Genomic DNA, 27,502 nt, shown 5'->3' on the forward strand with positions numbered 1-27,502 from the left:
GTGTACCTGCAGTGTATCATTAAATTTGTGAATGTTATTTTAAATTTACGTAAATATGGAAAGTATTCTTCGCTGAATTGCAGGATTTTGGTTTCGACACTAATAAAGGCTGTTTGTTTTTCTCTGTTGGGTCTGTCTGTTTGGTTTCCTTATTGTAACTCCCCCCCCCCCTCATTACTCTTGAAAAAAAAAAAAAAAAAAGCTAGAGAGCGCCACATAATGACGTATTATTGAATGCGCCGCCATGAGCTTTGGGCTAGTTGGGAGGCTGAAACGCGTAGGAGATTTGAGGGAATTCTTTGGTTGAAATGACATCGGCTTTTGTGGAGGCTCTCTCTGTCCTAACGAAACCTATCGGAGGTCAGTAACATCCGGTTCGGAATTCACGTCAGGGCAGAAATGTGGAAATCACATTAGAGACCACGTCAGATACATTAAAGTTACAAGTAATTAGCCTGCCAGCAAGCAGCGTGTATGCTAGCTGCCTAGCATACACGTAGTTCAGCTGTGTGTCCGTGTGTTAGGTTGCTGCTAAGCAAACAAATATAAACTGTTCAGCGATTTAGCTATAGCAAGCAAGCTAACACTGACTTGTGGAATTCTCTGGAATCCCGTGGCTTAAAGAATGTTGCTAACGTTAACTAGCTCTTTCTTGAAAGAGAGATCTAACCACTGTCGTTGTGTTAGTATGCTCACATAGTGTATGCTGGCTGGACAAGACAGCACTATCTGGCTTTAACTCATCAGGGTTAGTTCCAGTTCTCAAGTATTGAAAGAACATTTGAAAGGTCTGAGCGGTCAGTGCAGCTGTGGTGGATACAGACAAATAACATCACTAACACCTGCGCACAATATACGCAGGTGTCGATAGAACAGGCGCTCAGACGTCTTCACCTGCGGCTGCTGAAAGAGCGCCCGCACTCTTCCGCTCAAAACTCCTCTGCCCTCACCTAATTTCTTACTCTCCCATATTAAGTTCCCCGGGTATCACATAGCTTAATAATGACGCTAAAAGAAGTTTCAAGTGGTTTGGCTCATTTAAATTAAAATGTCCTAGCTCAGAATGATGTACAGTGTATAATCAAATGTGAAACCGTGGTTTCTTTTCATGCATTCGTTTATTTAAATAAAAACATATTATCAAACTCATATGATCAAACTCAGACAACACAGTAGAGGTGCTATATTATTTATTACAGTAGTAACTGTCTCACACCTGGTCCCCTTGACCCAGAATAATGTATTGAACCCTTCATTTAGTATAAATAATTGAGACAGACAAAAAACCTGCCTCCAACTATGCATTTCTTCTAACAAGGGCTTAGTTATAGTGAAAGGTTAAGTGTTAAATTCAGGCCAGTATTCAATTAAAATTGAAATCCCACCCAATCAGTTATGTTCAGTTAATTGAAAACCAGAATACTTGGTGGGGCCTGTGGATCAAGATCAAGAACCCGAACTTAACTGAAAGATTATGTGGGTTTAGCCTGTACGAGTCCGTGGAAGTTGTTGAAAGAGGTCATCGCTGGTTCAGGAGGATATACCATGTGAGAGAGTTACGGCTGGGATGAGAGCAGTGGTGTATTTTATGGTTTTGAACTCTATTTAGTGGTCCCCATTAGGCTGTTCTTACTATTGTCATTTTGTGGTCCTGAACTGTTGATCACCATCCACCTCGCTATTGTCCTCCAGAGGCCTATGTGAGTCCTGCGCAGTCTACGCAGCAGGGGGCGCTGTTGTGCGCGCTGCAGGCAAACCTGGAGCTTCTAGAAGAACGCCTGAGGGTGGAGCCGGGATGGGAGGAGCTACGCGGCCTGAGGGAACAGGTCCGCCAGGGGGCGGGATGGTACCGGCACACAGAGGACATCACCTGGCGCTTCACGCAGGAATGTCTTCTCCTTCTGCTGAGTTTGGCTCGTCACCTGACCCGCCTGCTGGAGTCCTTCCGCCCCGCCCCAGCTCAGCCCAACCCCCGCACCCCCGAGGCGGCCCCGCCCCTGCCCCCGGACGTTCTCAGCGTGAGCCAGCAGAAGGCCGTCGGGGCGGCGCTGCAGTTTGCGGTCACGCTGGGCCTCTGCCCGTACCTGGCCCCTGGGGTGGGCGTGCCCCTGGGGCGCAGGTCGGCGTTCGGGGCGGTGGTGGAGGGGGCGGTGCGCCGAGGCGAGGCCCCCGCCTGCGACCGCCGGCTCCTGGCCACCACATCCGTGCTGCTGGAGATATCCCAGCTCTCCTCTCTCGCTACCTTGGTCTTCACGCGGCACCTGGGTGACGTCACGGCGGGTCTCTGCCAGCTGGGACACCGCCCGCAGAGGCCAGAGGGGGGCAGCAGTGAGTGCGAAAAGGTACTGTACCTCTCATCAAGCGAGTCTCACTGAAGTGTTCACGCCGTGTTGCTAGAGCCACAGTGTTGGGCATGTATTGGACATGTTGTATACTTCTGTGTGTAAGGGAGTACTTTTGGAGGGCATAAGCATCAAGCACAAATATTACATTGTTGGATAATGGTAGTATAATATACTGCCTTCCTCTTCAGTAGGGTGTCAAATCTGGGTGCCTACTGAGATGAGTGGCCTGGTGAGTGGCTGAATTACTGTGTTTTTGTTTATCTGTGGAAAAAATAATCAGGTGGATCAGCTAGATATTTGGCAATTTACTGTATCCTGTTAGCAAAGCTCTGAAAGGTCCAAGTGTTATGAGTAAGCGGCACCCTAAGGGTGAGTCATCTCTTGTTAATAACATAATGTGCCAAACCAAGTCTTCTAGGCTGAGAACTTAGTACACAGTCCAGTACAATGCATTTCAGCTGGGCAGGCTAGCACAAGTCACATGTTTTTATATAAGAAATTTGAATTTCTTGACTTTTCTCACCAAAATATTTGCGATAATGCAGATGACTAGAGAGCACAAATCATTAAAAAAAATAACACTTATGACACCTTTATCATTTTATTGTAATGTTCATGTTATGTAAAGTTAGTATATCAGAACTACACAGAAATTTTACTCATTATTGAAACTGTCTTTAAAGTGAACAGCTGCAAGTGTTGCGGTAAAAGCTTCTGTTTGAATGTATTTTCCCGCACTCTTAGTTTGAAGCCATTAACACAGCACTGTCCAGATGGAGATTTCAAATGAAAGGACATGCTGTGAAGAAGCTTTTATAGCAAGTTCAATGTTTAAATTCATAGTACTGAGGCTGCTGAAGTTCAGAGCTATTTTCTGGTAGCGTTATTCTTCCCTTCCTGAAACTGCTACTCCATTTCATTTGCCTAAATCTTTTGACTAAATGCTGGGCCTTTTTCTTGCTGCTTTGTTGATGGTAAACATACGTTATATTTGCTGTCTTCTCGATCACAGATGGGATTTGAAACTTTGTGTTATTATGAAATTTTGTTCTTCGTTATTTTCGTACTTGAGCAAATCATTGTTTCATTGGCATAAAATAAAGTATTACCAGAAAGACAGCATGATAAAGACATATTTTAGAAGCCCTTGCCAATTCTGCTAAATTATATATATATATATATATATATATATATATATATATATATATATACTAGATATAGTATATATATTGTATATATACTGTGCAATGAATATTTCAGTTAGGCCATAATACTCATTGAATTTCACAAATTTCCATGCACGATAGCATGCACTACAGCTCTGAAAAGCATAAAACAATGATTCAGCAGCAATAAATGAACTCAGGACTATTCACACAGGACTATTATTTGTGAGGATCTATATTTTGGGATTGTATGCAGAGGGGGTAGTATGTGTCCTCTAGGATGGTGTGCACATAGCACATATATAGCATGTGTGTAGCGTGTGTGTCACAGGTGTCTTTGTGTTTTTGCAATAGGGCATCAGCATGGAAGAGCGCTTGAAGTGCAGGAAGGCTCTGCAGGACCTTCTGGGGAAGGTGTACCAGCCAATTGTCATTAAAGAGCTCCTGATTCTTCAAGGGGGTCCCAAACAGGTATGCTGCCAGTACGCTGCCACATGTGTGTGATGTTGTCAGTCTGTATGAACGTGTGTCTGTGAGTGATGTTTATGTGTGTGTACGTTTACGTGTGTGTGTAACCTTGGGTGTGAAGTATGCAGTCCGTGTGCACATCTTTGTTTGTAACCTTTCTGTGTGTGCGCAAGTAGTTGTTCTGCTCGGGTATCTGTGAAGCCTCTGGGTGAGTGAAGCCTGTATGCGCGTGTGAGGCATGTGATGTGCTGCGTGGTGTTAGACGGTGTCGTGATGGCTCTTTGCGCTCCCTCGTGCCTGCAGGCCCCTCCCGGCTGCGGCGGGCAGCCCCTGGCCCAGGCCCCGCCCTGGCTGCGCCGCCTGTGTGGCCAGCTGCTGTCAGACAGGCTGATGCAGCCCAGCGGAGTCCAGGCCGTGGTGAGAGCCGTGCTGGAAGGTGAGGATGGGAACGCCGGCAGAAACACAGGCCGTGCTGTTAAAGTTTGAGCGTGGTGCTGATTGGAGACACAGTCGGGGCGTAACGCAGGGGAGGTGGGGTTAACAGAACGCAGATGGGTGGGGGCTGGGTGCGGGGTGTAGGGCAGCGGTGTGGTGTAATGGTAAGCAACAGGACTCGTAATCAAAAGGTTGCTAGTTCGATTCTCTGCCAGGATGCTGCTGTTGTACCCTTGGGCAAGGTACTTAACCCACAATTGCAAGAGTAAATATCCAGCTGTATAAATGGATATAATTGTAAACTACGGGAGTCGCTCACCCTCCATCCACTAGGGGGCGCTGGGCCAGAAGTGGCTGTGACAGACTGGAGGAAGTGTGATGCAGTGGCCAGGATCCTGGCGGCCTGCCCTCAGCAGTCTCTCTCTCTGGAGGACTACTACAGCCAGGTGTGCCCGCAGGTATGTGTCAATGTCTTTCACGGGGTGGGGTTTTAGCAAAGAACCAGCACAGCATAACATGTTAATCCTGTAACATTTGCTAACATAGCTATGTCCATCTGATCAAGAACAAGGACTATTGCTTTCTATTTGATAATTTTCTAATCATTTTACCTTCCAGTTGTAATGCAAGGGGGTTTTCCACATATTGCATTCCAGCTTCCAGTAATGCAGTATTATTAGCAAGTGGTCCCTGTAGCTCATGGAAGACCTCCCGTGGTAGGTTTTCACTCTGAGAGTGTTTCCTGTCACTGCTCAGGTGCTGGAGCTGCTGCACTTCAAAGACAAGCTGACAGCCCTGCAGTTTCAGCGCGTGGTCACCAGGGCGGTGCTCACCATGGCGCAGGAGCGTCCAGAGCTTGCCCAGAGGCACCTGCTGGCCCCTCTCTTCGGCCCGCTCGCTCGCTGCGGAGGTGCGACAGGTCAGTGCAGGGTGGGGGGGCAGCCCTGATTTGTGAGTGTCTGCCAGCACGTTAACGTTACGAGTCTCCAAAATGCACAACACAGCACTGTCATGCTGCCAGCATGTGGCAGCTTTAGTCATGGTGTCTTAATAAGTCTGCTGATTCTGATACCAGTTCAGCTTTGATCTTGCTTTAAAAGTGTAAGCCTTATTATATAGCAGTTTATAAAGCAGTTTATCAGTGTGGATACAGACACACACTGATAAACAGACTCTCTGACACACTGATTCAGGGCAGTGCTATCTCTGTACCATCACGGCATTCCTTACTGAGTGGTAAACTGAAGCACTGGGAGATTGTGGTACTGTTGCAACAACAAGAAGTTTCTACTGTGGTACCCCGATAATCCCACCTGTATTTTCCCCACTTGGGATATTTCTGGGATATTTCACTTTGCGCTCTGGGATATTTCCACTGTGATATTCTGATGGCCCCATTGTTTTAGCAGGTTGTTTCCATCGTATTGCTACAAGTCCTGTTATTTCTGGCTTCTGTCTGGAAATTCTGAATAAATAAAATTACATTCTATTTATTGTGTACAGAGGTATTTTTCTTTATTTCTCCAAATAGAAATGGGCCCACTGCCCTTGCAAACCGTAGGCTAGGAATTTAAAAAGAGAAATGTCTCACAGATATATAAGTATTGTCGGAAAAGCTGATAGTTTCCAGTCAGTGATTGAGTCTGTTTTGGCCCAGGTCCTGTGGAGGAGTGGGAAATAACACGTAGCGTGGAGGATGTGTACAAGGTGAGCGCAGCACACACAACACAGCCTGTCTCACACTGATGATGTCATTGAGCCTCTGTTTAGTCTGAGCATGGCTACTGAGAGCTTTTTGTTGTAATTTGGTCAACATGTACTCTCAGTGTCATTATCACCATCGTTATAATATTCAGTGACGTTGTGTGTATAATACACACTGTTGCTGACTGCTGAGCAGAAATTCTGTCTCTACCTTTATTTGACACTGCCTTTCTTCTTCCCTGTCTCTGTCTGTCCTCCCTCCTCCCACTCTCCCTCTTTCGGTGTACCCCCCTGCTGTCCTTCCCTCCCTGTCTCTTTCTCAGGTGTGTGTAGTTGGGAACAGTCCATGCCCTGCTCTGTTGAAGGCTCTGGGAGACACAGTTCCTGTGCTCTTCTCTCTGTACTGTTTCACCAAGCAGAGTGTCTGCCACTTACGGTTAGTGTGTTTCTACTGTCTGTTGCTGCTCCACACTGCTGACCTGACCACTCTTCCCCACTGCTATTCTGACCGCTGCTCCCCACTGCTGCCCTAACCAAGGCTTCACACTGCTGCTCTGAACACTGTTTTGCACTAAGTCATGACTGTTGGCTCCACAGTGCTCCCTGTCAGGAGATCCTCCTGTGGTACCTGGCCAACACAACACCCCAGGAGGCCCTGAACTCTCTGAAGCAGCTGTGTGGTCTCAGCAGCCAGGCGGGCGGCGTCGCCCCTGGGCTCCAGTTCTCACCCGGCAGTGAGGGAGGAGCCACACTTACACAGAAAGAGCCTGTCAGGTGACTGACCAGTGACACCATTACATCACTGTTATGTCACAGTATAGACACACATCATAAATTGGTTTTGTAAATTCTTTTCTTTCCAACATCCCTCTTTCACCCTCATCATCTCATTTCTTTCTCTCTCTCTCTGTCTCTTCCCTCCTCTTCCTCATCAGTGATGAAGATGAGGCTCTGTATGAGAAGGTGTCAGGGGAGCAGTGGAGCGTGGAGTGTCTGGTCCAGCTGCTGGCCGAGATAAAGGACAGCGACCTGCCCGGAGACTTCTTCCTGGAGCTGCTGAAGGTGCTGCCCCCTGCTGGCCGGAGGCTGCGAACTCGTAGAGCTTGGATTGTGGGCCGCTGTTAGTGAGTGCGTGCCGGGGTGGCCTGATATGTATCTCTCCCCCCGCAGGAGCTGACTGGCGTGGCGGCGGAGCAGGATGAAGAGGAGGATGAGGAGGAAAGGATGGACACAGCAGCCATGACGCTGCTGGAGCTGGAACAGCACCTGCTGAGGCGCGGTGAGGGCCGGGGCCGGAGGCTGGCCCTGCTGCAGGTGCTGGCGGTCATGTGTGAGGGCCTCTCCCACACCCTGCTGCTGCGCAAGCCCTCCCAGGTCAGCTGACCCCGTGCAGAGAACACGAGTGGCTGAATCCCTTTGTGTATTATAACGTTACAGTGATCATTGGAGCGAGCAATAGGTGTTACTTGGTGTTGTGTTGAAGAGTCTTTGACCACCAAGGGACAAATGTTTTTACTGGTGTTTGAGTGTGCATGCTTGTATGCTTGCAGATGTTTTTTTATTACATGTGTGTGTGCATGCACGTGTGCTTATGGTTACGCGCATGTCTGTGTGTGTGTGTGTCTGTCTGTCTGTGTCTGTGTGCATGTGTGCAATTGTGTGTGTGTGTGTGCGCGTGTATGCATGCGTGTGTGTGCATATGTACGTGTGTGTGTGCTCACAGCAGCTCTGACCCAGGCTCTGTCTCTGTAAGGTGGTGCAGTTCATCGTGGCTATGCTGGAGCGGGCCTGTGTGGGTTTGGACCACGACTCTGAGGGACCTATGGAGACCCAGACTCTCAGCATGGGGATGGGCCTGGTGGCCACCATGATGGCAGGAAATATGCAGGTACAGCTGCTGTCTGACCAGGCTGGGGAATTAGTGACAGTTGCCTTCAGGCTGTTGATAAAGATGATAGATAAAAGTGATTCATGGCTGGGTTAGTATTTGATGTTTGATGTCTGTGAGATGTTTCATGGGATTGATGCTATGTATGATGCGGCCATTCCTCCCCACAGCTGAGTGCGCAAGACTACGCATCCATGTCAGCGCTCCTGCCACCCCTGGACCGCATTTCCCAGCAGCACCCAGACCCAGTCATCCAAGAGCTGGCCATGGACCTGAGGGCAGCTGTGGCAACGCATGGGGCGTTCTGCCCCGACAGCGTAACCCGGGCAGCCCACCCCGTTGGCTCACAAACCGACACTGCCACACCTCACACCCCCCACAGAACACCCGCTTCCCAAAAAACCCACACCACAGCCACTCCCCAAACCACACCCAACACGCCTGCTTCCCAAGCCACTCCCCTCTCAGAGCACAGGAAAGCAAGTGCTTCTGCCAGGAGAGGTGACAGGCCTACCCAAACGCCCTTGGTGGAGGAGGTATCACAGGGGGCGGCACGGAGTCCCACTGGAACAGAAGCTCACATGACAGTGCCAGCGGGTGGCGGGTCAGGGGTCAGCAAGTCTCCCGCCGCCTCCCCCAGCAAGGCCTTCTCCGAGTGTCTGCTGGAGGCCTGCCACCCCGACGTCCCGACCCGGGCTGTGGCGCTGAGGACGCTGACGAGAGCGCTTCAGGAGAGGAACACCGAGGCGCTGCAGGCCCAGGAGAGAGTGCTCACCGTAAGAGGCCCTGCTGTCTGTGTGTGTGTGTGTGTGTGTGTCTGTTGTCTGTGTCTGTGTCTGTGGGTGTGTGTATCTGTAGGTGTGTGTGTGTGTCTGTGGGTCTGTGTGTCTGTAGGTGTGTGTGTGTGTGTGTGTGTGTGTCTGGTGTGTGGTTAAATATGGCAGGAGGTGGAAATATGTCAGTCTTTTTTAGCTGTTATAGTGCAGTATGCACATACTAATCTGAGTAAAGTGCTTAGGACATGTTAGGCTTTCTGAGCAAGGCAGGCTTGGTAAGTCAGTCTGTCCGCATTGGTGAAGCGTATGTGTTATATTTATTAGATTGTAACTTGAGTAGAAAGCTCCCGGTGCAGTACTTTTTTCATTCTGCATATTGTCTGTGCAGTGGCTAGTGCCTGGAGGGATGATGTATATTTTAGATTCTTGGAAACAAAGTGGGATTCTGTTGTCATTGCCTAACGTTGTGTCTGACACCTCTACCCTCCAGCTCTTTCTGGAGAATCTGGAACACGAAGACACGTTTGTGTATCTCTCAGCCATTCAGGGTAAGTGGGGAACGGGTGAATGAGTTGCAGTCCTTCTGTTGACCACAGTCTGAGCTTATGTCATCACAAAAGGCCCTCAGTTAACAAGAACTGTTGAGTGTATTTAGGCTACATTAACCAGTCCATTGTCTCTAGCAGTGGGCTGTTGAGATTGATGAAATCTCAAATCTCAACATAGTGGTTAAGGAAAGTAACTCATAGGAAGGACTCGTAACTGAAAGGTTGCCGGTTCGATTCCCCACTGGGGCACTGCTGCTGTACCCTTGGACAAGGTACTTAACCCACAACTGCCTCAGTAAATATCCAGCTGTATAAATGGATAACACTGTAAAAAAAACTGTAACCGATGTAATTCGCTCTGGATAAGTGTGCCTGCCAAATGCCTATAATAATAATGTAATAATGAAATTCACTGTGTTGATTATTGACACTGATTAGAAAAACATGCGTATATGCAAGCTGCTGGTGTCTGAATGGAGGTCACACCCTGTCCCAGCTATCTCAGCGGTACTCTCTCTCTCCAGGCCTGGCCGTTTTGGCCGATTCTTTCCCTGAAAGGGTCCTCCAGCGGCTGCTGCAGGAGTTCCGGGGTGGAGCCATTGACCCCTCCCCCCACCAGGCGAGGCCGCTGGAGACGCGTCTGAAAGTGGGCGAGGCTCTGATGAGGGCGAGCAGGGCCCTGGGTGAGTCCGCAGCGTTCTCTGCCGCTGGGTACCAGATCTCAGTCTCTCTGTATCCCATTCTCTCCACCTACAGTACCAGTCTAAAGGTAGAAACACACCTGATTTACATAGTGGGAAACATGCATTGGAAGACACTTTGATCTAAAGACTTATACATAACTGCTTGAAATTTGTTTCTTAGATAAATATAAATAGTGAACGTGATGCCTGTGTATGAATTTCTATGAATAAATGTTTAATTAAAAAAAATATTTTCTGGCTATTTTGAAGAATCTAAAATATAAGATTTTTGGGCATTTTTTTGGAGTGGAGTGATTTGTAACACTTTTTTGGAGACTGCGTAATTCCATTTGTGTTATGTCATAGGTTTGATGGCTTTACTATTATTCTAAAATGTGGAAAATAGTAAAAATAAAGATAGAAAAGTGTGTCCAAACTTTTGAGCAGTGCTGTACATAGGGTATGCTGCAGTAGCCCAGCCCAGTTATCTAGATAAACCAGCAGTCCTCCCAAATAGGCTCAACATCATGAGAGAACTTTCCCATGCTTTACTGTTCCAACAGTTAAATGTTTTTTTTTAATAACTGTATGCATTAGTCTCTCTCCTCAATAAGGATAACCTACCCTGCCCCTTCTGTGTGTCAGGTGACCTGGCTCCCCACCATGGCCGGCCCCTGATTGGAGCATTCCTGCAGGGGGTAAGGGATGAGGACAGCACCATCAGGGCCAGCAGTCTGTCCAACCTGGGAGAGCTCTGCCAGAGGCTGAACTTCTCCCTGGGCCCGCTGGCACAGGAGGTAAGAGTCACCCAATCGGTCAATTAGTCAGTCAGTAAGTAAATGACTCTCAAGCGTGGGCCTTTGACACAGGAGGCCAGAGTCAGTCAATGAGTCATGGGGTCAGTGCAGTCACTTAGTCCAGGGTCTTGAACAGTGGCCTTCTGTGGCATGTTGAACTTTTGACGTGTGTGCGTGTGTGTGTGTGTGTGTGCGCGCCCGTGTGTGTGTGCGTGTGTGTGTGTGCGCGTGTGTGTGCGCGTGTGTGTGCGCGTGTGTGTGCGTGTGTGTGCGTGCGCGTGTGTGCGTGCGCGTGTGTGCGCGTGTGTGTGCGCGCGTGTGTGTGCGTGTGTGTGTGTGCGTGTGCGCGTGTGTGTGTGTGTGCGTGCGTGTGTGCGCGTGTGTGTGTGTGTGTTCCAGCTGAGCTCCTGTTTGACGGCTCTGATAAAGACGGAGCAGGAGCCCGAGGTGCGCAGAGCTGCTGTGCACGTCATCGTTCTGCTGCTGAGAGGCCTGAGTGAAAGAACCACACAGGTAGGAACTCCGCATCTTCCCTGTACACCTCCACACCTGCACAACTCGCTAACAGAGCTCTCCATCTCCACACCTGTACACCTCCACACCTGCACAACCCGCCAACACAGCTCTCCATCTCCACACCTGTACACCTCCACACCTGCACAACCCGCTAACACAGCTCTCCATCTCCACACCTGTACACCTCCACACCTGCACAACCCGCTAACACAGCTCTCCATCTCCACACCTGTGCATGTCCATACCTGTACACCCCTCTGCCAGTACAGCTCTCCTCCTCCTCACCTGCGCAACAGCTCTCTACCTGTACAATTCTCTATTCTCTCTCTCACCTGTACAACTCCATACCTGCACAGCTCTTCACCTGTACGCCTCTCCCCCTTCTGCACCTATACTCCTGTCCAGCTGTGTGTTCAACTCCCCTCTTTGTGGCGGAGCCCTTTCGTCTGTGTACGACTTATCATGTCTGTGTGTGATGGAGCCTGTTTCTCTGCGTGCGATTCGTCATGCCTTTGTGTGATGGAGCCCTTTTCCTCTACGTTCAGCTGGCCACACCTGGGTGTAATGGAGCCATTTTCTCTGTGTGTAGGTCCTAGGCGATGTTCTGCTGGACCTGTACCGGGCCCTGAAGTGGGTGGTGCGATCGGACAGGGACGATGTGGCTGTGGTGCATGCCCAGCTGGCGTTGGTGGAGCTGGATGATGTCATGAAGAAATTCCTTTTCCCTGAGCAGAAACTGGAGAAGAAGATTGTAGTGCTGCCCTGAGGTGGACACACCAAACATGGCTTCAAAGAAGGGACTTCTGCCCTGCCACACCAAACATGGCTCTTAAGGGGTGACATCTGTGTTGACGCATCAGGCATAGCCATAGAGGGACTTGAGCAGACTTTGTCATCTTCAACATCTTGGTCTAATGGGAGTTGAAGGGACGGCTTTGTAATGCACCTATACTGGCCTTCACAAGCAACTAGTTTGCAGGTTCAAATCCCAGGTTTGAGTGTGTTATGTGACCAGGATTGCTACGGTGAATATGCGGCTGTATAAATACAAAATATATATTTATATTCTGAGCATTTGTAACTTCTGTCAGATTGGAGATTTTTGCTACTACGAGTGTTTTTGCCTTTTAAACTGGTAGCCTTTCTTTCTGTGTCCTTTGAGCATGTGTAGTAGTACAGGTCAGTGTTGCAATGTGCCCTGGCTTCCTCTTCCCCCTCCTCTCTTGTGTGTGGTGCTACTGGAGGATGGGTCTCTGGTCATGATGGAGCGCCCCCTGCTGGACTCTCTAACCTGGGGCTGATGCGTTTTCAAACATGGCCAGAAGTGTCTTGTATGTAGTCTGTCATGCCACTTTGTTAGATGCAGTATACTTGGCAAATTTTAAGTTGTCCTGCATAAAAGCGGCTACTAAAGGACAGAAACGTGAATGAAACCTATTGAAAGTAAATGGAAGATGTGTTCGTGTTTGAGAAAGAGAGGTCTGAACTCCTCTCGTTGTGGTTTTGGCATGAAAGGAGGGCGCATTGTAGCAGCAATGAGACAAGAAGGGCACACAGGTGAGGTTACCAGCCGAAGCAGCCTCTTAGCTTCCTTGTCCTTCCATCTAAACGCGGTTGTCACTTCATCCGCTCCCTTGATGGCGTTAAAAATGGGTCAGTGTGTCTTTGATTCATCATCTCTATTATGTGGAGAGCGTGCGTCTGTGGTGTCAGTCAGGGGTCGGTGCAGGGGGTGGGCGTGTGCGTGCTTTGATGTGTTGCTTGCGTGCGGGGGAACACATAATTTGGTTTGGGGGGGGTTGAAATCCAGATAGTGGCAGTGTGTTCTGTGAAGAGGAAAAGGAAGAACAACACAAGAAACATTCCACAGGCCTGTACGTCAGTCATGTACCTGCACAGCGTTTTTTATTTGGAATACACTGGTTATTGTTACAGCACCTGTTTGTTTTATAGTCCTTTTTTCTTGTCCTTTTGAGTCGGAGGACATGAATAGCTTGTTATTCCCGAGAGGTGATTGCACAGGGGACACCTGTAGCTTATTGAAGGAGCTAGCTTAGGCAGAGGTAGGCAATGGCACTGCGTCGCTAAACCTGATCGAAGGATCCGAGAACAGAGGAATAGGACAGGCACAGATGGTGTGCCGCAACTGGCAAGTGTTCTGGCAAATGCAAGAAGTGTAGGGACGTCCTATCCTCCTTTAATGACTCTGGACCTGACTTTGGGGGGGGGGGGGGGGGGGGGTCATCTAGAGCTTATTGTACTGTTTGTGTGTCACTTCAGAAAGGAGACAGCGGGGGTGTTTGTGTAAGTGTGTATGAGCACGTGCATATGTGCATACGCAGACACACACACACACATGTGACAGGTTGGTAAAGCCTTGCTCTATGTTATTAAGGTCTTTGTGCATCCAGTGTGTTTGGATTTGTCTGCTTTCTAGCCCTGGCTCAGTACACAGATTCCAGGGATGTGATGGTATTCTGTTTGATCCTTTGTGGGTGTTACAGTAAGCGCAGGAGATCAGACACACACACTCCTGTGCCGCGATAGCAGGGTGGGCTGAGTGGGCTGCCTGCTAACTGGGAGGGGGAGGTTAAAAATAAACATGGCTTTCATGTCGTGGAGGATTCCAGAGCAGAGTGGAGGTGGCCGTGATTGTGTGTGTCTATGTGTTTGTGTGTATATGTGTGTGAGGGGGGAGTGTGTTGGGGTGGGGCAAGCACATGCTCTTGATGTTGTGTGTCAGAGAGTGGCAAGTATTGAACACCACCCCAGTCTAGCCTTGGCTTGTGCACATAGAAATGAGGACCTTAGTATTCTCATCGTTTTGCACACTATGTTTGTGTGTGTGTATGTCTGCATATCTAAGTCATCTGTGCCCTGTCTGTAGTTGTGTACGTTTGTGTGTGAGAGTACTTTTGCCTGTCAGGATTGTCCTTATAATGCTTTTGGTTTGTTTACTTCAGCAGAGGTAGGAAATGTTGGCCTGGTTTTCCTAGATATTCCAGGTAAGAGATTTTGTAGTTATGAAGCACCTATATGACTTTAATTTCCTATAGTTTGTACAAATATTTTGTTTCCTGTATTCTGGACCAGTCTTTGGTTGCCTGTGTTCCAGGCCAGTACAAAGTGGATGTTTCTGAAGTCCTCAATCAGTCAGCTGATTGGACGTCTTGGACAATTGACAGGAAGTGGACAGAGTTGCGCGAGACTGCCTCAGTCGGGAAGTGAATGTTGAGCGTAATAACGAGATGAAGTTTTCCTCCATACCAGTGTCTCCTGTGGAGGTAGGGTGAGGATGGGCGGGGCTGGGAGGACGGACATCAGCAGCCAATGGGGCGGTGTACCCAGGGGACTGAGGTCAGAGTGTTGAGAGAGAAGTAAGCAAAGGTTAGCCACTGACAGGCTACTAGGCAGCCATTTTAAAATCTGGAATTATCTTCACCATTTCAGTTCAGTTCGAACTACACGAGGCACTACTTCACTGGCCAGGATCCTGACCATGTAGAAAGGTGCCAGGTCTCAGCAGTTTTTTTCAGTAGTATTTAGATTACAGCTGCTAGACTCTCTTCCCCTCTCTCTCCCCTCTTCCTTACCTTGTTCTTCAGCCCAGGTGTTTGTGGTGATGCTTCTCATAGCCCACTGCATTGTTTGAGTTGCTTCCTGTGATGACAGGCAAGGTTAAAGGCTAAGCTGGTAAAGGAACGAAGTTGCATGAAGTCACCATTTGCAGGGAAAAAGCTGGACTTGTATTGTTCCTTCACCTACATGTGTGAGAGCTGAAATGATTATAATTTCAGTGTTTCTGCGTGTCCTTACCCAGGTAATCCTTGTAATCTTTGAAGTACTTGTGCCTCAGACTGCGTCCATCTGGAGAATGAAAGAGAGGAAATGTTTTTTACTTTAACTAGCTGGTAGTTACATCAATGCACGCCTTTGGGAAAGGCCTGTTCTTTGGCAAAGATAATGACTTGCTTCAAACTTGAAAAAGGGTTACAGTAATTCACTTGGTACTAGATTTAAATTAAATTTAAAATGACCTACTGTAATGTAATGGCTACTGTAACTTAAAAATGTGCACTGAATGTAAATGAATAAGGTGAATAATCACTAGATGATGTAACATGGCTGAGCTGTCAGACATAAGTGAATGGTTTGTGTGTGGTTGATGGGGTAAGGTGGTCAACAGGGATTGGTGTTTGGGTTAGCGGTGGTAGTGTGTAGGGGATGAAGCCGGGGGATGTCTGACAGTGGTTAGTGTCAGTAGTCATCAGTAGCTGATGATTCTGGGCATTGGACAGTGATTGGCATGTAGGTGCTAGGCGGTGATTGGTGATTGGCGGGGGGTGGGGTCACTGACCAGAGGATCCCCGCTGCTTAATGCACTGGCCGCGGTTTGGGACGCCGGTGGAGGGGTTCCCGGGGCTGATGATGTGACACTCGTACCCTGTGGGACAGTGCAAGGGCTCGTCCCCATCCTCTGTGGTGCTGCACGCCTCCGCTATAGAGTGGGGGGAGTGTGGGGGGGAGAGACATGGTCAAGATTATACACACTCCATCAGTGACCTCAAGGCTCATTTTCAGTTCACATGAGAGCAAGTCTGGCGCTGACTGAGGGGCAAGAACAAGAACCAGACTCCACAGCTCAGCACCGAAGCTCCGCAGCACCCAGGGGAGTTTTGGAGGAGAAAACACCACATTCAATTCTCTATCAGTAAAGACCGTTTTATCCCACAAACTGAGCAATTCTGCCTAAGACTGGAGGAGCCTTTTCCTGACGGGTGACAAGCAAACAGACAGAGATGATGTAAGAAATGGAGGCTTGAAAGAAATGTAAGATACACAGATTGTCAGATGGACACACACACACACGTGAATGGGAGATGTAAGGATAGACAGCGTTTATGTAGAAGGTACAGATATACGTGCAGAACTGAGTAGTGACAGTAGCCTCTCACCCTGCAGGACTTCCTCTGGTCCGTCCAGGAGCCAGCCGTTTCCACCCAACCACCGGGGCTTGGGCTGCACCAGCCAGTCCAGTACTGATCAATAAACCATCAATATGCAATCAATGCATGATTTCTTCCAATACTACAACTCAGCACTGATCAATACACCACCACTATACTAATAATACATCACCTATACACAGCAATACTCTATTAATATACAGTACACAATTACAGTCATATACTGATCAATACATCATAAATACACTATTAGAGCATGATCAATACACCATCAAATGTACAGCTAATACACAATTATGAAACAATATTCTATCAATGCACTATCAATTTGCTATGAATACACAACACATAGCACACAGGCAATGCAACATCAGTACACAATCAATGTGCAATCCCGCGGTGACGCGACTCTCACCTGGCGGAGGCTGCACGGACTCCAGGCAGGCGTAGATGCAGCCGTTGTAGCAGCAGCGCTTGTGGCGCTCACACTCGGAGTCGGAGCGGCAGCTGGGCACCTCGCACGCCCGCTCTGGAAGCATCTGGGGTGGCGGCGGGCAGCGGTCGCTCTTCTGGTGCTGTGCTGACTGGTTCGGGTACTCGTAGTCCTGAGGTCAGATAAAGAAGCACAGCGGAACGGATCACACACCGTGGTCTTAGAAAGCCTCAGATGATTCCCACCGTTGCCAGCAGATGGCGCCATAATCTCACTCCTGACCATCTACCGCCGGTTTCCTCGGCTGCTTTTTTATTGGAAAAATGGTGAATGCAAGTCATATATTACCCACTTCTTATTGATAAAACAATCTATGAATACGTGTGTTTCTCATTTCTGGTAAATGATTTATTCAGAGCAGGTAAGTTTTTATTAGACAGATAAAACAGGGGCATTTTATCACATGGCACCGGAAATATTAAATATAACCTAAATTATGTAAACACTCCTCATAATACACTCCAATTATGTATTAAATGAAGCTTAGTATCTATCCTTTTAATATGACAGGTCTGGTGTGATTTTCCAAACTCCGCTGTGCAATTATGCTCATGTGACAATATGAACAAAACAAGAGATTTCTGTTCATAGCTCCAGTTTCCTGGACCTATATAACATTATACTGAAGTAGTGACAACATTATTAATGATTAATTATAAATTATTAATTATTATTAAGTAATCAAGATCCAAATGGGCATACATGGTTGGCCAAGTTTTGGGCCCGGGGCTCTAATACAGCAGCCCTGCTGTAGCCCTGGCACAGGACTCAACATGGGCCTGGTGTAGCGGGTGGGTCATAGAGGACAGTGAATTTTTGGGGGGGTCCTGAGGTAAAAAAGAAGGGTTTAGTGTGCTTTCTTAATGACATTCACTGGAGGTGGGAGACCTGACAGCCATATGGAGACCCTGGAGCACCAGGTTACTGTATGATCTTCTGTGGTTCTGCTCTGTCATGGTCATACAGATCAACAAACCGAAAACCACTCGCCTTCGTGCATAACTGTATTGTAACTGTCTGTGTGCAACTGCTTCTCCTTCAACCTCAGAAACATTAACCGAATCAGATCTGTAACACAGCCACATATTCACACCACTGACTTCACTGACATGACTCTTGTTAAGGCGCCATTTCCAGTTATTAGGTCAATGGAGGAGAACCGTTCTCCCCATTGGCCGCAAAGTGCTGGCTCTGGTTCATTGCAAGATATCAGCGGTTAAGATTCGCAGTTGGATTAGATTGGGGAAAGTACGCTACTCCTGCAGGGAAGTATTGTGGAGGCAGACAGACTGGCATAGCTGTTGAATTCTCTCTACCAGAAACACACACACACGCACGCACGCACGCACACACACAAACATACATATATGTAGCTTCCCACACCTCTCTACAACTGTTGTCTTTGTTTCTGTGATGATTGTACGTGTTCATTAAAACTTTTATGAGGAGAACTATTTTGCCTAGTGCTGTGGCCAGAGGGCTTTTCTACAAATGAAGACTTCCCAGAAGCTCATGTCTTTGTGTTTTGCGGTGCGTGCGGCTGACAGTGGCCGAATGGTGCTCCCATTTTCTCGTTCTGCCTTAGCCTGCATCTCAGCACACATACTAGCCTGAGAGGTTTTTAAACTAATTTGATAATGACTTTTTGGAGCGCGCGTGGTCGTTATTCAGTACAGTTTATTTGGCAGACCGCGATGTCGTCAATTCCAAACCCGACCGCTGTTAAACTGAAAGCAAATGTTTGGCACGAGCGCTGGTGGCACTGCGTGTGTGTGTGTGCACACACATGTCTGTGCGTGTGCATGTGCATGCATTTGTTTCTGAGCATGTGTCAGACTGCCTGCTTGTACTTCTGTGCATATTTGTGTGTGTGTACTCTCCCACGTTTCTGCAGATGAATGAGTGTTGTGTCGGCAAGCCAATCTGCAGAGCCGACGGAGAAAGCTGGAGCAGTCTCCAGAACCATCTACTTTTGTGACAGAGTGGCTGGGAGGGCCCGTGATTTTTTAAATTTTTTTTTACAATGGATTGAATTATATTTAGTTTATTTAAGTCCAAAAGATAACTTCCTGCAGATTGAGAAGTGTCCTTTTCTCCTTATTCTTCAAAAGCACACAGAGCCTCACAAGTCATGTGTGTGTCTTGACTTGTATGGATGGTTTGAATTGATGGTTTGAATGTTAGGAATGTATAATAGGTATCTAGGCTATGTACAGATATTTTCACCTGTAAGCACTGATCACGGATCAGTATCCATGTTTTACACAAAATGGTTATGGACAGGGTTAAGAGTGGGTTAACTGACCCTGGGTTGGGACAGATAATACTCTGAACAACTGCACAGAGACTGCTCACACTTGGGGCACATACTACCCACAGCTGTTGGAACGCCAATTCTAGCCCCATTTTGAGAGGAAAAAACAAACCCAGCTAAAACTGATCTGGGGTCAGTGGTGGTGCTCTGGATTGCTTTCAGATCGCTTGTGGAGTGGGGAGAGTGAGAGTTCTAGACGAGAGACTGCCGTTTCGCCCTTGAGCAAGGAACTCGAGCCTAAAAATTCAGTGGTTTAAACACATGACAAGTAAAAATGCAGAGTGTTTGAATCACGCCTGATTCAAGCGTCTGCTGAGCAAGCCAATGCGGACGTGCGCTGACCCGGCAGTGCGCGCTGAACGTTCGGATTGGCGGGGGGCTGGGGCACTGGGCCTCACACTCAGTCATCCCCAATAACGGCTCTTTGGATCTCTGGAGAAAATCTGGGGATCTAATCCTGTAAAATACTGTAATGTTCTCAAACATTTTCACACCGCCTGACCGGCATTAGCGTGCTGGTTAACTCTTTCCACCCCCAGTTTGCACTGAGATAACTATTTCCCCCAGCCAGTGGGCTGATGACTGCAGGGCAGAAACTACTGTAATACTACTGTATTACTACTGTACTGCTGTAGTACTGCTGTAGTACTGTAGTACTGACAAAATGACCCCTCAACCACACTGAGTGGCCATAAAGAGGGAGTAAAGGCAGGAATTTCGTGGTGTTTATGTTAACGTAAATGAAATTGCTGTGTTACGAATGCTCAGTTTATATTAATTAGATTTACATCTGTGTTTTTGCATCACTGCTGCTTTGGCAATCCTGTATTGCAATTGCTCATCTGTCAACCAAGCAAACTGAGCCGAACTGAAGAGACGGTGAGTCAGAACCATGACGGGAAGAAAGAGTCGAGTTTGTCGAGGTCATGTAAACGTTACAACAATGTTCCCCTTTGTGCTGCCAGAGCATTCCCATACATTATCAAGTGCACGGCTGCACAAACACAACGGTGCCTATACGCACCCCTTTGCCCCCACACTAACAAAAGAGCTCCTGTATACCCACAAACATATACGATAACACAGCGGCCTCAACACATAACTGACAAGAGTTCTCTCTATATATGCGCCACATCTACGCATTTACATTTTGTTACATTATACATTTGGCAGACACTCTTATTCAGAGCAATTCACAAAAAATGCATTCAATAGGTTTGGCCATTAGCTTGCAGATACTGAATCGTTAGCGCTAGCCTTGAAATGTAGGGCCATTGGGGAAAATATACACCCTTAAACTATTACCATGCAACATTTATTAGATCGTGCAACCAAAAACGCCAAAGGTTTGTATCATCACACCTTGTTTCCGAATGAGCTAAAACATCTGCAGAAACTTGAGTTGCTAGCAGACTTTTAAAAATCCTGTAGGTTGAGATTCCAAGAAATTTTATATCTTCTAAATCAAATTAGCGTCAGGAGGACAAAATGTCAGAGAACTCAAAAAAGAAGGGATCTCAGCATGATGGATGACCCTTCCAGGAGGGGACAGCGAGGTATCCAAAGGTAGCAGCACAAAGTGGTCTGGCTGCAGAGTAAGGTGTGATGACAGTTTGTAAGTCTGGAGGTACAGTTTTTGTTACAGCTCAGCAGACCAGAACCAGTTTTGAATTTCATTCAAGGCGTAACAGGTAGCCAGTATAGAGAGATGCAGTCCTAGTGATCTCTGTATAAACCCCCAATACAACATGTGCTAATATTTACCCCTGTATACACGCCACACGTATATGCTCTCACACAGGTATCCCTCTAAATAACCCCAAACACACAGTAACACAGGGGCCCCTTGATACCACCTTGCACCACAACTGTAACACAGTGACCTATACCTGTCTCCAGCCTCCCGCAACACAATGCTAACCCTGCGAAAGACTTTGCGCAGTCTCCCTGCATCACGGTCACGGTCACAGTCGTGGTCATTGTCACAGTCACGGTCATGTTCACAGTGTTTCCCAAGGAAGGAAAAGGTTCCAGTAGAGTGGACTCTGTTTGTTCACAGTGGTGAGGGAACAGACTGAGCGTGCTCAAAGGCTGAGAATTCTGGGTGAACCGGGGAAGCCAAGCTTAACACTGTACATTGATTTTCTGTTGATTTTCCAACTTGCCCATGTACATCACAGGGTCAGTATCTCTAAAATAATTTATTAACCAACTAATACTGCAATTCTGCATGACCTCTGGGCAGTCCTGGGATGAGTATCACCTGTATAATTCTCACCTGTGTCTGTCTGTGCCATATCGCATCTGGGTCACCTGTATAATTCTCACCTGTGTGAAAGTCTGGGTTCTACTGCTTTCTTACTCAGAGCTCACCAGACTGTCTGAGCTAGCTTAATCAGCTCCAGCTGGGATCAGTGTGGAATTCACCCAGGAATCACTTCCAGTGTTTTAATGGAACCAGAGGCTCCAGCGGACCCAGTCAGCCGAGGAGATTCAGAACTGGGGCGGGACCGAAGCCAGCTGGATCAGAACTGGGCCGGGACTGGATCCAGCTGGATCACAACTGGGCCCGGGACCTGATCCAGCTGGATCGGAACTGGGCAGGACTGAGCTGGGCTGACCTGGGGAGGGACTCTGTGTCTCAGTAAGAGAACCAAACTCTCTGAACTTCCCTATTAAGAAACAAACACTGATACTATGCAACCTCATTCTGAATCACTAATGTTGTCCAAATTCATTCTGTGATGGAATGCTGAATTAGACAGTGATGCTCTGCAATTTCATTCTGAGCTGGGACTTCATTTGAGCTGGATTCTGATAAGAACATCGGTTAAGTGCATAAACAATGATTACCAGCGCTATAATCCACAGCACAGGTAAGTGTCAATGTAAAAACAGTGAGAGAAGGAGGATGGGAAGGAAAGAGAAAGTAAGAAAGAAATAAACAGAAATAAAGAAAGAAAGAAAGAACTACAGAAAGGGGGAAGAATGGCTGAAATGGACATGGAAAAGAGGCTGGCAGCAGCTGTCCATGTTGATCCAGCCCAGGAGGAGGAATTCAGAGTCTGCTGAGAGAGAGAGAGAGAGAGGGAGAGAGAGAGAGAGAGAGAGAGAGAGAGAGAGAGAGAGGGGGGGGGGGGGGGGGGGGAGAGAGAGAGAGAGAGAGAAAGGGAGGGAATGGAAAGGGGGGGCTCTGCTTTGAGTATCCAGCATGTTCCAATTACAGTGGCTTTGAAGCTGCGTCCGTGAGGAATGTCCGTGCGGCAGTCCGGCCAGCCGAGCGCCACACTGAGTCTCGTTAGCTTTGATCAATCAGTTCAGCGCTGAGCAGAGCTAATGAGCTGGGGGGCAGGGGGGACACTGGTGGGGGGAGCAGAGTTCCCGCCCTCGCTGGACACCCCCCTCCCTCCCCACCCTCCTGCCCATCTCTGTACATACACACACAACCTCTGCAATGATTCTGCCTAAACTTTACAAGCTATACATAACACCACGACTCCCTTTGCCACAAGCCTTAAGCTCTAGAAATATGCTGTTGCGATAGCTCCGACCCCACTCCCAGCTCAACAGTGTGTGCCCTTTGACTTCTCTGCCACGCTGTACCCCACTCACACACAAACACGCTCCCCGGCTCTACAACACTGGCCGTACTCACGTCGGGTTTGACCCCCACCTTTTGGCTTAGTCCCCTCCTCCTGATCCGACGAGCACTCCCGGGCCCGGACATCAGAACCAGCGTGCACAGAACCAGCGCCACGGGAGCTGTGGCAGAAGCCTGCATGGTTTCCCGTCTGTCTCAGCCCTCCCGTTGTCCTTCTTCTGTTCCTTATTATTTCCTTCTTTCCGTCTGCCTTCCACTCCTGCAGCCCTTACTCTGCTGCCTCTTTGCCTCTCTGGTCGTTACTTTAGTTTTTTTCCCTCTCCCCTTCTGTTCTTGTGCAGTAGTCCAGTGGAAGCAGCCGTTGTAGCTGCGGGGTGCCCTGTTCTCCTGCGCACGCAGATGTAGTTACCTTTTCAGCGCCCCTGGAGAAACTCTCTCTATCTCTTTCTCTCTCGCTCTCTCTCTTTCTCTTTCTTTCAAGGAGGGAGGGAATAGCGGGAAGGAGAGAGAAGAAGGGAGTGTGGAGAAAAAAAGAGCAGGTGGAGGAGGAGGAGGAGGGGAAGAGGACAGGAGCGAAGGACGGAGAGATGAGGCTGCTGTCTGTGCATCAGAGCTAATAGGGCCAGCACGGGAAGCACATGCCTGCCTCTTTCTGAGGGAGAGGGAGGGAGCGGGGGGGGGAGAAGGAGGGGAGGGTGGGGAGAGAGGGAGGGGAGAGACCAGGAGACAGTGAGGTGCAGAGAATGAGGTATTTTTAGATCTCCTCTCCACCACTCACATTTGTGATCTGTGTTTAAACTGTCAGGGAGAAAGGAGGGGAATTATCGTTGAGACTGTGTGTGTGTGTGGCGAAGAGGCCTGTGGTGGGGTTAAGGACGTGGTAGAGGATCTGAGGACTGAAAGGGTGAGTTTGCGAAGGGGTGACCCCCTTGTAGTGGCTTTTTATACCTCCAAAAGCGGGTCACTACCTCCCTCCACTGAAAGAGGAGAGGGTTGTTGCTGGTGGTTTTTCAGGCAGAGGCGCCTAGCGCATGGAATGAAGGCCCAGCTGGGTGAAGTCTGTCTCGAGCTGTTGGGTTTGAGAAGGGGCAAAACATAGTGATAGCTTTTATCACTGTGGACAGCAATAGCTATCCATTGATAATGTATCCTGTTGTTAAAACTGGTTGTTTAATGTAATCAATGCGTTGCCAATTTGTCAGCTCTCCTGAGTAAGTGAATGATCGACTCAATCCATCCAATCCATCCGAGGGATCTCTATTCACCTATTGGCCGGACCTTTGTGCACGTCTCCCAGAGAGCTTCCCCTGCCTGTATCCAGGTCAAGGGTTCAAACCCAGTGACCCCACCCCCCCCTTCATCACCAAACACCCATTCTTTCTTCAGAGTGACAGCTGCAAGGTCCACGTCTGGCCCCTCCCAGCCTGAGAACGAAGGACAGCTGCAATGGACCGTTACCCCGCCCCCTCCCCTTCCGAGCAGCGACAGAGTAGCATCGGCACCCACTAGCGTGCGGAGAAAAGGCCCGGCCCTGCCCTCCCTAAAACCCACTCCCCCCCAATACAAAAAACCCCTTTCCGCTTTCAGAATAAAGACCCGGAGAGGCACTGGAGTACGGGACTGTGTGCGTGCCTGCTGAGCCCAAACAAGCGGGCCTGCGTGCGTGCGTGCGTGCGTGCGTGCGTCTACGAACATGGCGTCCGGGTGGAGCTGATAGGGATCTCTTGAGCACCGGCAGTGGTGAGGGCCCGCATTGGCTAATCCCCCCACGTAGGGGCTGTCTCAACTAAACATACGGAGGCACTCCGGCACGATCAGAGAGGCAGGAACGCCTTTGATGTGAGGGAACTGTCTCCGCAGACTGAGATGTGTCTGTAAGCAAGGGGACTGATGAGCACTCCGCCCACGCTAATTCGGAGCAGATGGGAGTGTGTGGGGCTGCGTCTCAGGCGAACGCCGGCCTGCTGTAGGGGGGCCTGGAAGAACAGGAACGCTTCCCCTCCCCGATGACACCTTTTGCACTCAGGCTCACGGGAGGTCCAGCCCATAACTAAGGTTGTAACTATGTGTACCACACGATTATTAAAGGCAGCCTACACACCTAACGGTTCCTCTCCTCGATCATGCACGCTCACCTGCACCCAGTGAGAAACAGTGCTCTTGTACAGACTTTCCCAGTGTAGCAGTGTGTAGCAGTGTGTAGCAGTGGGCAGGGGGCGGGTGGGGGAGTGTGCTTACTGGAGCGCCCGTGACCTCTCACCTCCCCTCGCCCACCCCTCCCTTCTCCGAGCATGGAATTGAACCCCACAGAGAGCCTCCCTGAATCTCACACTGCCTGTCAGAGGAGAACAAAACCCTGCTGTACAGAGAGGGAAAGATGCCTGAGAAAGGGTAAACGGTTTTGGGGGGGGGAAGGGTGAGAGGCCCAGTGTGCATGTTAGTGGTCACCACCGTGGAGAGAGTAAGGCTTGATAGCTTATTTTCTGGCAATTCCAGACCGCCCTTGGTTGCGGTCACAATGGAAATACATTGACCATCTTTGGCGTTCATTGGCAGTACATTCGCCACAGGCGAAATATGAAACCCTCACCCATGTGTGCTGAAATTGGTAGTGTTTACATGCTGATTATCCACAGATCTGTATTTATCTTACATTATTCTAGCAGAGGCCCCTGTGCTGCCATTTCGCTTTGATGGGAAGGTGGAGGAAGACGACTCAGATGGTGAGTGCATGAGGGTGGGTGGGGACAGCAGAGATGTAGGGTGAGCTGGGGGCAGTCTGTCACAGACTAAACACATCTGTTTGTCTCCTGAATTACCGTAATCTGCTGCAAACTCATGGACTCTCCATCTCTCTCTCTCTCTCTCTCTGACACATCCACACACAAACATCTGACGTTCCTCTTGCTAGTGCTTCTCTTTGCAGTGTTAGCATAGGTGTGACTAGACGTTTTATAGCAGTTTGAGAACCTTTGAAGCATGTGTGCTTGTGTGCTTGTGTGTGTGTGTGTGTGTGTGTGTGTGTATACTGGTTTCCTTAGCTGGGGTCACTATAAACACACAAACACATAAACATATACATTACATGCATTTAGCAGATGCTCGCATCCAGAGCGACTTCCAGCACAGCAGAACATAAGTAATTCTTCTATTCACTCTCTCCTACACACACATACTCAGGTAATTTCTTTAAGACTGTGTGTGACTCCATCGACTCATTAATCCCCCCCAAAAGATGGACCAATCACAGCTCATTCAGGGTCTTTTCCCTCCAATCCTGCCCATCAGTGTCATCTCGCTATCCCACGGGAGGAAGAACTCTCTGCCAGGAAAGATTACAGCCCCCCTCTCTGATCCTCTTTCTTTCATTCCTTTCTCCCTCTCTCTCTCACTCACTCTCACTTGCGCGCCTGCCGCAAGCCTACATAAACGCAGGAGCCTTTGAACTCAGGTAGCAGCCCGGAATTCCACAGCACAACCCCTGAGAGGAAGGTCAAACAGAAAACATTTCAACATTCTGTCACTATAGCGACAGTCTGCCCAGGAGGTCAAAGTTAAGATCCCTGTAAAGTTCGGAGAGTCGGAGGGGAGAGCGGGGGCCCTCTGGGGGGGGAGCTGAGCTTTGGTCAATCAACTGTTTCTGCTTACAGGCTTCAAAAGAGCCTCCACCCGCCTTGTTAACTCTTCCCTCGTTAAAGAAAACGACGCAACTCTTGGTCACTTGCTGCAGTTCACTGTCTGCTTCCAATGTCAGCCAGTGTCTCTGCCTAGGGTGCTTATACAGTTTGGAATAGCACTTATACTCTTGTTTTCTTAAACTGCTATTCAATTATCTGCATGATAACAAAAAGAATGTGTTGTTTTCCTCTAAGTCTGGACACCAGCAAACCCGAACAGAGTGGCTGAATCGGACATCCAAGGCTGTGGTTTGCTGTGACCCCTGCTCTTATGAGACTACCTCTAATAGGAAGTGCTGGGGGAAGATGTACTTCTATCCTTCAGAGGGAAAAGTAGAAAGAATGCTGTGTATATTTTCAGCTCCACCAGAGTCAGGTCACAATGAAAGTTGTGGAACTGAAGGAATATGCCCTGCAGAAAAGCTAACATAATGACATGTCAGACTGACAGAATGTTGGAAAGCTCGGGGAGAAATGTTCTAGAACTGACAGCCATGACAAGGTAGAAATAAAGCTAATCTCCCCCATCACCCATTCCGGCTGGATGGGAGGATGAAGCAATTTACCTATCCCACTGAGAGGGAGGAGGGGTGGGAGAGACTGAGAAGTCAAAAGGGCTGGTACTGGTAACCAGACGGAAGCTTCTACAACAGGATGGGAGTTAAAAGTTCCATGTGATGCAGACGCGGGGGCAATTTGCTTGCTTAATCGCATTTCACTAGATCAGATAGTACACGGACTCTTCCGCAGCGGGTAGGGGGGGCACAGCATTTTCCCAGAGATGGGTCTCCAGTTCTGTGTGTGTCTGTATAAGGGTGTGTGTGTGTACGTGTACGTGTGTGCATGTAGATGTATGTATGTTTACTCAGACTGCTTGATGTTCTGCTCGGCTCACACTATCGGCCTGTAAATCTCTGACAGGAAGCTGCAAATGAGCTCAGAGGATAGGGAGATGGGGTCCTGTTAAAAGTTAAAGCTGTGTCTTAGCCAATGAAAACAGTTAGTGTTGTTTTGTAATCCCTGCATCTGCTCAAGATGACCCCAGAATTCACAATCACATGTGGAGCTTCCATCTGCAACAGCCTGTATGTGATATATTAAAGTCGTTAGAAGTCAGTTGGCAG

The 27,502-nt window shown here is 48.5% G+C and overlaps 2 protein-coding genes across 2 annotated transcripts; one reads left to right on the top strand and one right to left on the bottom strand.

The window, feature by feature from the left end:
- The first annotated feature begins 265 nt into the window (after positions 1-265).
- tango6 (transport and golgi organization 6 homolog (Drosophila)) lies at positions 266-12,419 on the top strand. Its single transcript, XM_036543869.1, has 18 exons — positions 266-360; positions 1,693-2,342; positions 3,866-3,982; positions 4,283-4,415; positions 4,748-4,872; positions 5,171-5,333; positions 6,072-6,121; positions 6,442-6,554; positions 6,716-6,892; positions 7,054-7,180; positions 7,289-7,492; positions 7,872-8,006; positions 8,177-8,782; positions 9,273-9,330; positions 9,855-10,013; positions 10,659-10,810; positions 11,210-11,323; positions 11,916-12,419. Exons 1-18 carry the CDS (start codon positions 309-311, stop codon positions 12,090-12,092), a joined length of 3,312 nt encoding a protein of 1,103 aa, XP_036399762.1. The 5' UTR covers positions 266-308; the 3' UTR covers positions 12,093-12,419.
- A 2,012-nt stretch (positions 12,420-14,431) lies between these two features.
- wfdc1 (WAP four-disulfide core domain 1) lies at positions 14,432-23,197 on the bottom strand. The gene is made up of 7 exons (XM_036543824.1): positions 22,774-23,197; positions 16,709-16,898; positions 16,282-16,365; positions 15,684-15,824; positions 15,143-15,193; positions 14,920-14,986; positions 14,432-14,678 (listed from the first exon to the last, which is right to left on the bottom strand). The coding sequence occupies exons 1-6, from the start codon at positions 22,879-22,881 to the stop codon at positions 14,928-14,930; spliced, it is 633 nt and encodes a 210-aa protein (XP_036399717.1). The 5' UTR covers positions 22,882-23,197; the 3' UTR covers positions 14,432-14,678; positions 14,920-14,927.
- Positions 23,198-27,502: the final 4,305 nt, after the last annotated feature.

The sequence above is a fragment of the Megalops cyprinoides genome, chromosome 13, assembly GCF_013368585.1.
Source record: "Megalops cyprinoides isolate fMegCyp1 chromosome 13, fMegCyp1.pri, whole genome shotgun sequence".
In the NCBI taxonomy this organism is placed as follows: domain Eukaryota; kingdom Metazoa; phylum Chordata; class Actinopteri; order Elopiformes; family Megalopidae; genus Megalops; species Megalops cyprinoides.

Coding starts and splice junctions, on each gene's coding strand:
- tango6 (XM_036543869.1), top strand. CDS start 309: ATGACATCGGCTTTTGTGGAGGCTCTCTCTGTCCTAACGAAACCTATC. Junction 361..1,692: donor CCTAACGAAACCTATCGGAG/GTCAGTAACATC, acceptor ATTGTCCTCCAG/AGGCCTATGTGAGTCCTGCG. Junction 5,334..6,071: donor TCGCTGCGGAGGTGCGACAG/GTCAGTGCAGGG, acceptor GTTTTGGCCCAG/GTCCTGTGGAGGAGTGGGAA.
- wfdc1 (XM_036543824.1), bottom strand. CDS start 22,881: ATGCAGGCTTCTGCCACAGCTCCCGTGGCGCTGGTTCTGTGCACGCTG. Junction 16,366..16,708: donor GTCCGTGCAGCCTCCGCCAG/GTGAGAGTCGCG, acceptor TTTATTGATCAG/TACTGGACTGGCTGGTGCAG. Junction 15,825..16,281: donor ACCAGAGGAAGTCCTGCAGG/GTGAGAGGCTAC, acceptor CCCACTCTATAG/CGGAGGCGTGCAGCACCACA.